General features: G+C 44.7%; 1 protein-coding gene across 9 annotated transcripts in view; it reads right to left on the bottom strand.

Annotated features, from left to right (window-relative positions):
• Positions 1-6: 6 nt before the first annotated feature.
• Positions 7-8,467, bottom strand: part of LOC118419843 (homeobox protein Meis1-like) — a 46,805-nt gene continuing 38,344 nt past the window's right edge. For 5 of the 9 annotated variants that reach the window (XM_035826494.1, XM_035826473.1, XM_035826484.1 and 2 more), the window contains 3 exons: positions 6,051-6,190; positions 3,443-3,622; positions 7-332 (listed from right to left, as the gene is read on the bottom strand). In XM_035826494.1, the coding sequence (XP_035682387.1) occupies positions 22-332; positions 3,443-3,622; positions 6,051-6,190 (631 nt within the window). In that variant the 3' untranslated portion in view covers positions 7-21. Of the gene's footprint in view, positions 333-2,884; positions 2,940-3,442; positions 3,623-6,050; positions 6,191-8,467 lie in introns of all 9 variants that reach the window. The other 4 variants (XM_035826534.1, XM_035826522.1, XM_035826520.1 and 1 more) reach the window with 4 other exon arrangements.

Below are 8,467 nucleotides of genomic sequence, written 5' to 3'. Positions count from 1 at the left end.
ATCTGCCGTCCCTGGGCTACGTCACGTGGGGTTGTGAGAGTACTGTGACGTCATGGTGTCATGGGTCATGAGAGGGGGACTCTGGCTGGACTGGAGCATGCCTGGGTGGTGAGGGTGGGGGTGGTGGGCGCCCGGCCCGGGCCCAGACACCGAGTTGGGGTGGGAAAACATCATCGGGGCATGGGGGTGGCCGGGCAGGAGCATCGGCTGCGAGTACTGAGGCCGCAGCTGCGACATCTGAGCACCTGAATACGTGGGTACGCCGGATGGCATGGTTGTTCCCGGTATGGACATGGGAGAGCCCCTCATGTCACCAGGCATGCTCTGCAAACCTGCAAACAGAAGAGGAACAGAAAAAAAGAAAACTCATGTTAGGTGGCGAATAGCATTCAGCGGAGATGGAGAAAGCAATCTTAGAAATAAGTAAATACAGACCATAAGGCCTTTACCATTACATACTTTTACATACATTATTAATGATTACACATGGAGAATGACTACATATAATGGGGACAGTAAATGGAGCGATACATCTCCTATCATATCAACTTGAGGTGCCTAGCTAGAAGACAAATAGAACCTGGCAGTTTTATTTGTTCCCCCCATAAATTTTTTACGGTGTCACTCTGGATAGGATAGTTGCAGAAGCACGGATTGTGAGCAAAATGCATGAGGAAACAAGTGTCTGAGACTGCGAAACAGGTGAAAAGCCGAAGGCAAAGAAGCTCAAAGCTTTTGAACAGGGACATTCAGTGGTCGAGACAGTCACATTCAAGCGGCGCCAGCCACCATTTTGATCCCTGCAGTTTTACGGGCTGAGATGAGGCTGAATGTAGTGATTATGAATATGGTTTTGAAGATGATAGCGTCAGATAAGATCATATCAGCCTCCAAATGACGGTAGCAACTTTTATTACTGTCAAACCTGTAGGGACAGAGTCTGGCACATACACTCGCGCTGTTCCTACCACGGTAGAATTTAAGATGGGCTGTTTAACGGTTTTTGCAGAATGGTGCTCGATTATGTGCATTTTACGATTTATGTCCTGAATGCCGTCAATGAAAAGGCCTCCTGTGGTCAACATGGTGGGGTTTACGTGGGGTCATAGTTCAATGGTCTCAACACATAACCCATCATTGGCCTGGTGTCCTAGGTCTCCATTGCAATGGGCGATTATGACAATCTCAATCCAATTAAACTGGCTGGGAATTTAGCTGACACGAGGGTGAATGATTTCGATGATGAACGGGGATGCATGGCAGCACGTGCCTGGCTCTTCCAAAATGGCTCCCCTTTCGCCGCAAATCACACCCAAACAAGTGGGAAACTGGCATTAGACATGTAGTCTACATGCAACAACGGAACCAGAATGAGTCAGGGGTTTTTTAATGTCCCTCCCGGGTAACATTTTCCACGGGCGCGGACAAAGGGGAAAACACGGAATCCAAATTCATAGGAATTGAAACCTGCCATTTACTGGCGTGCACAAAGAAAGGCCGGCCTGATGGTTCTCTGGCAAATCAATCCCCATAGCATTCTGCACCAGAAAGAGGAGGTATCCTCAAGACACCATTTAGTTTTCCATTCGGCTCAGACATCGGGGCTCCTCAATCTAGCCGTAATGGACGATGACGGGGTAATGGGCTAAAGTATACAAAAATGCAACTTATCTTCCTCTCAGAGCAGGCCATTTGTCCAACGGGCAAATTTCGCCAGAGAGCTAGGAATAAATTAGGGCCAAATGAACACGGGCAAGGATTCATTCATTTCGTCCAAGCACGGTAGAGCACATTGCCGGGAATGATATTATCTGGCTCGCCTTCGAGGTAGTCTACGCAAAATGGTCCTACAATTGTGTAATGTCTTCAAAGCGAAGCACCTGATAGTGAGCTAACGAGCTCGGCGCTGACAATGTCGACATAAACGGGTGAACCTGCCGTCCTGCGCTCCATGATTCTGCACTACGCTATCTTCTCAGCGAGGAACTATGAGTCATTCAACACGGACGTGCAGAGCCAGCGCCATTGGTCCCTTCTTTTTACTGCCCCGAAAAGAGCTTCTGTGGCACTTTTAAGTGGGTCATTCTCAAAAGCTAACTGAATTAAAGAGTCATTTAGCGATGAGCCCTATCATCCTGGCTTCCACGCCCAGCACTAATTATTTACGAGTCTAGAGCCATCATCAACTGCTCCCGATTGGGCTCGGTATCCCGGCTTGGTCTCAGCTGACCCTTTTGGGGCAAATATCCTGATTTTTGGGTGAGATAATCTCGCCTTGTTATCTGACGTTGCAAGTAACCCTCTCTAAATGAATGTAATTGGGCCCAGTAGTCATCTTTGTGGGAAGAGCGTACGCAATTAGGGGGGGTTCGTTCCCGTGTGGGGGCAGTAGTGTGGCTGCAAGGTCAGGGAAGGTGTGCCGTATTTTTTCCAATCTTCGCTCTTTGCGCCAATTAGGTCTAATGTCATAAATGCCAATCTAATAAACCTACAGGTAAAATGTCTGGTGATGCGCCCTGCGTGAGTATGAATGCATCTGGCTCTGGCCAAGCAGCCCCTTTGCTTCAGCGGCTGAGAGGACGAACCCTCGCCAAAAAGGCCCGAGATTAGTTGGAGGATTTGCAAAAATAGAGTGGTGAGCTCAGTTAAGATGGACCACTGCTGTCCTTATCAGGGATAAATTGAACAATCCACCTGAGATTTACAGACTATTTCATGCAATGGTTAGAAACACAGTCTCCAAAATATGCAGGTTAAGCTCCACTTAAACTGGTATTAGTCAACGTTAAAAACTTCCCAAAACATGTGGAGCTAAAAAAACGGAAATGGTACCCTGCCCAAATGAAAGTGGAAAAAGAGAGGCCCCAAGAAGTATTCTACTTACACTGAGGCCCCCTTAATGCAGTTATAGCTAGCCTAGTTCCACTGATAGACGCCACCTACAAAAGAGAAGCCAGAAATGATGGAGTTAACAACCCCTCAGTGAGAGGACAGATCAGAGGGTGCAAACGGACAGGACAGGTATATACTCCATGAAGAAACAACATTCATGTCAAAGCATGCTTTGAAGGTTTTAATATGAATGAGTTAAAAACGTGAAATTTCCAAAGGAGTGAATGAAACTGTTGGTCAGGAGAGGGAGGCCTGCACTTCTCTGCAGGGTAATGCATGATTGGCAAAACGGAAACGCACAACACCACTTTGTGCCGCAAGTGTCGGGTCTTAACAACGTCTCTAATGGTTGAAGAGGTGCTGCACAATACACGACCTAGAACTGAAGGGTTCTTGGCGGTGCGGGGTCGAGAGTCGGACAGAATGCATGGCTGCTTTGCGATTTGTGCAGCGGTGAAAAAATCATGCCAAGCTGGAAAGAAGTGCGGACCAATCGGACCAAGTGAGGGAAAAAATTTTCACGATCAACATGTAATGAAGACACACATACCTGGTGGCCTGATGTGCATCTGCTGTTGGCCATCCATAACATATGGACTGCTCATGGGCTGCTCCGGGCTGTACACCCCCCCTCCCATCGCTGCTGACTGGTTCACTGTAAGAAATGCAGCCTGGTCACCAACCATGTGCCCCACCCGGCAACCAGTAGTAGGACAGGTATCAGTGCAGTCTGTGACATGAGGAGAAGGGCATCGTGGGCGCTCGCAAAAGGGCAGGTCCTCGTACCGACAATTTCCAAGCCACGAAAATGTTGTTTGTCAAGGGTCCACGAAAAACACAACTTGAACCACGCCATATTTTTCAATTTGTCTTTTACTTGTTGCCTCTGTTTCGCGAAAAATTGTTCAGAAAAATGAAAAACTAAGTGTAGTATACCATTATGGTTACTGACACAATGTTATGTTCCCATTAAGGTATGTCGCCTCTATTTCCAAAAAAATTGTTCAGCAAATGAAATACTAAGTGTACTTTTATTATCATAAGCTTTCTCACATGACAGAATGATCTCTTACAGATACCAGGAGAAGGCAAGCTTTGAACAAGGATTTTTCTTTGTCTCTGATCCTGAGACTTGTGCATTTTTGCAATCTTCAACACCAGGTATGTTATCAAGACTTGCTTCTGCAGTGTTTAAATTTTTAAAGCAAATTGTCTGCAATTTAGATATCGTTTTTCCGTTTTTCTGTATCATCTTTTATCCAGATCCGAAATTAGTTTTCCTTTAGCAGAAGTTTAAAATCACTTGTACCTTGCATTACATTGACAAGATTTTTTCAAAAAAATAAGAAATTCACAGCACTGGCTGCATGAACTGCTCTGAACTTTTAATTTTAGTGCCAGACATTCTGTGCTGTCACCACTCAGCTCTACCAAGATGAGGGATGATCCAGTTAACAAAGACATTTCCGTGTCCAAAAATGGAAACTTTTGTTCCGATGAATACCAAGTCATAAATGTTGCAGGTAGCACAACACGCTGGGCCACCAGGGAGGCATTTCCACCTTAAGCTCATCTTGTTATTATGTTCTCTCAAACAATTATGTGACATTTATCAACAAAGACAGCTACTGTCGGACATTTAGTGACACCGTTTAAGCCGTTTGCACAATGGGCCCAGCACAATGTGCTGGCTAATCCAAAATTGTTCAAGTGAGGCGTGGAAGTCGTGGCAAAAAACGATAACATTAATGAGTCCTTTTCTTTTCACAGACTGCACAAGGCGATGCTCGAAAGCACGAAAGTTTGAGAGAACAGTTCCATTGCGACGAGCCCACAAAGCCCATGGAGTAAGAACAGCACACAGCAAGTCCAGTGTTAGTCTAGTAAGTGCACACAAAAAGCAGAAACCTGCCACAAATGCCCAAGTCAAGCACAGGACGTAGATCATCCTTATAAAGTTAGTTAGTGCCATGTTTCTCTTCCATACTCCTTTGGTTAAGGGAGACGAGGGGGGGGCAGGGAAAGCAGACAGAAAGAGGATAGGTACAGGATAAAGTAAGTGACTGTATGAAACAGAATATAATTCATATATCAAAATAGGAATGTCACCCTCTCTTCCAAAGCAGTTGATTAAAGCAAATTTCTGCATGCAGTGACGGCACCACGTGCCTGCTGAAAAAAAAATCGGACCACATCGCAGAGCCCATAAAATTGTGGCCGCTATTAATAATGAATTTGGAGCGAAAGCGGAATTTTTGTGCCAGTGATGAGAAAAGAATCCCCTGTACATAAGTAATGCCACATTGGTGAATGTAGCAGGTCCCCATCCCATCTGACATGTCAGGAGATAAGGATGATGGATGTGTGTACTGGCATTTGCCAACCCGCCAACCCTGGGGACTGCCTCAGTCCCCAAAACTCCAAGGCCGCCACAGCTGCCAGATGGAGCCCTATTTCTCATTAAACCTCCAATTTCAGACAATTTCGACCTCCAATGTTATTTCAGAATTTCCAATCCACTTTGGAAGAGAGTACAGGTGCCCAGCCTGGGACGAGACAGGGTGACGCAAAATTTATCTCCCGCTATTACAGATCCAAGTTTGAATTTTGTGCATGTACCCTGGTAGAAGACCCAGGCAATCTGGGAGTGCAGGTCTCCAGAGAGGTGCCTGGCATAAAGCTTCTGCTGAAAAAGCTTTTAAAAAGGTTCCCTTTGCATTTTTATCCCTCAGCTGAAGGGCAGGATGGAGTAATCTTTCGTTTAATCTGGACAGTTGTGTCAGCGACCCAGGTTGAGCATATGGTCGAACATATCGGGACTATAGGTGTGACATCCTAAAAATACATATTTGTGAAAGTTTGAAAGGAGAGAGGGAAGGAGGGAAAGTTTTAGATGGGAGCAGAGGAAACTTGGCAGGTACTAGTATTAGTCACTCTTGTGCGAAGAGAACCATCTTGTTTGCGGCTCAAAACCAGCATTTTGTACAGCTCGTGCTTTGAGTCCGAGAACGTAGCGAAGCACGGGTGGTGGTACGAAACAAGGCAGGTGGTTTTGGTGTTTCATGCACGAGGAAAGCCGTCACCCAAACCCCAATGGTAGCAAACAGTGACAGAGCGGATGGAGAGAGAGATTTCGTCCCCCCAACGGGTCTATTTACCAGGTGATGGCCCTCCTGGCGAGTGACTGGAGGATGATTTACGCCTGCGCGACTTGAATACAGTTACTACAGGAGACTTGCCTGCACGGTTTGACTGGTCGATCATAGGCTGGACTATCCTGCGCCTCGCGTTGATAAACCTGTGAACGGAGACAGAAAACAGGTAGGGAAGGGGAAGAAACAAAAACGTTCACTCACAGTGGGTAAGGTCTCCATGGAGAAATGAAGCAGCAATGCGGACAACAACAAAAAATTATGAACTTCTGCAAACTATCTCCGTGGTACTGATATGCACTCTAGTCGAGAAATACATGGGAAACGTAAGTTGTAGACCTACTTCCCAAATGTTTCTGAAAAACTAAAACCTCAAAACTAGACAAGGGACCAAGAAAATACTATCTAATATATACTAATACACATCTGTAATGTAAGCTGCAGAAATTGCATCCCTTTTTCAACACTTTTAACTAAAAAAAATCCATCAATGACTGTAGTTACCAGTACAGGGATGTTAATTTTAGAATTAATAGAGTTCTTAAATAAGAATATTGACCAGCAGGAGCTGCAAGACAGTAAAACCTGTTACAGAACAACTATTTTTGGTTCACAAGACAACGCTGCCTCAACAAAACCCTCACTATAGAGTCGAACATGAAATATTAGGAAATCATTACTCATTTGACACGCACCAGCAATACCTGCTTCTGATGCAGAGTGACACCCAAAATTTCAAACAATGATTAACACCAGAATATGTATACAGCATCATCCTCTGAGAGAATATGGGGTGGTTAATGAAAAATGGAGGGACCCACTAAATGATGGTATCAAGCAGGAGTGGGGAGAAATGATGGATGCTTCCTTAAAACAGACTTGTCACATCCATTACAGCCTGCAGAGGACGGAGGCTAATTCACCTGTCAGAAACCAGGAAGACATACCTGACGGTTTGTACCCTGCCACAAAAAAACGGTGACAGACAAAATACCTGACAAGTACCCATCTACTAAGATGTGGACTCCTGGTGGCTCAGGCTTCCCCATCTCGGGTGTTTAACTGCCATAAACGAGTCGGCAGAAGGACAGAAATCACCCATCCATTCTACGATATGATCCTACCATATAGATTATCTCTCCCGAAATCGAAGATCTCACATTGACTTTCAATAGAGAAGGCAAATCCTTTGTAAGACGGCAGGACTCGCTTATGCTACGACACCTTCTGTCTACTACCCATTTGGTTTTGTAATACTGGTGTTCCACAAAGGCTAGGTACCCTGAAACGGGTTTGAAGAATCTCAGACATTACTGGAAGAGCAAGACACAAAGGGAAGCACATATAAAAGACAAATTGAAGAAATTATAGGATAACCAAGATCTGGGTGCACTGAACTGCCTGCTGCCTGTGGAGGTAGTTATGCCATAGCACAATGACACATGCTGATTTGGCATGGCTGATTCATCCATGGTTATAAAGATTTAATACTCCATCATCCAACATATTTTTCTGCTGCAACTTGGCCTTTTCTGCAGTTTCACAATGGGAAAATGAGAGGTGAAATATATTTTTCCAACAGTCAATAAAAATCTGTCATGTCAGTATTTCAATAACAGCTTGCTCATGCTTTGTGACAGGATGTCTAATTTACCTGCATTCAGGAATCCTACAAAAGCAGGGCCATTTCTCTGTTTGCATTTAGCACTTAGTTGAATTGATCTTGGAAGCACATTTCTGTAGCCTACTGTAGGCTCCAAACTCACAGGTAAGTATGAAATTGATTTGACTTCTAGGCAATTCCATATAGAAAAAAGCTTGGGTAAAAACTTTGATGCCAAACCACTACTTATTGTAGTAGCTCTCCCGGATGTAAGGCTATGACTAAGTGATAAGTTTGGACTAACTCTGGAGATGGGACCCTGAAAAGTTCGGCCATTTTGTTCAGGAAAGAGGCTGGTAGATGGAGGCCAATTTCAGTCCTGTCTCCCTATCGAATGAAAGAAAAGATGGATTATCTAAAGCATTGCGTTGATGGGGAAACGGCAGGGCGATACATCATACATCAATGGGCGAAGGATATTGCAGATATAACTGCACTGATTCATCCTGATTGCATGGAAAGCTTTTTGCCACGTCTGAATATAGAACATGTTAAAAACTCCCTGATACAAAAGCTGTGGAGATAGAAAGTATCCTTCATTACCAGATCGCAATAAAAGGGCACAAACCCTACTTGTTGCACTGGTCATCTATCATGAGGTTGACAGCATAAATTCCACCAAAAAGAGCACCTTTAATATTGCATAAAACATCGGGCCACAATAATGCACTTAAGGCCTCCGCAATTTTCCAATATCGGGGGAGATTTATCTTTCTGAGAGGTAATACCGAATGGAATGAAACCGCTCGAATGCTGAGAG

This window comes from Branchiostoma floridae, chromosome 1 (assembly GCF_000003815.2).
Source record: "Branchiostoma floridae strain S238N-H82 chromosome 1, Bfl_VNyyK, whole genome shotgun sequence".
NCBI classification, from domain to species: domain Eukaryota; kingdom Metazoa; phylum Chordata; class Leptocardii; order Amphioxiformes; family Branchiostomatidae; genus Branchiostoma; species Branchiostoma floridae.
This window is presented reverse-complemented; position numbering and strand designations above follow the sequence as displayed.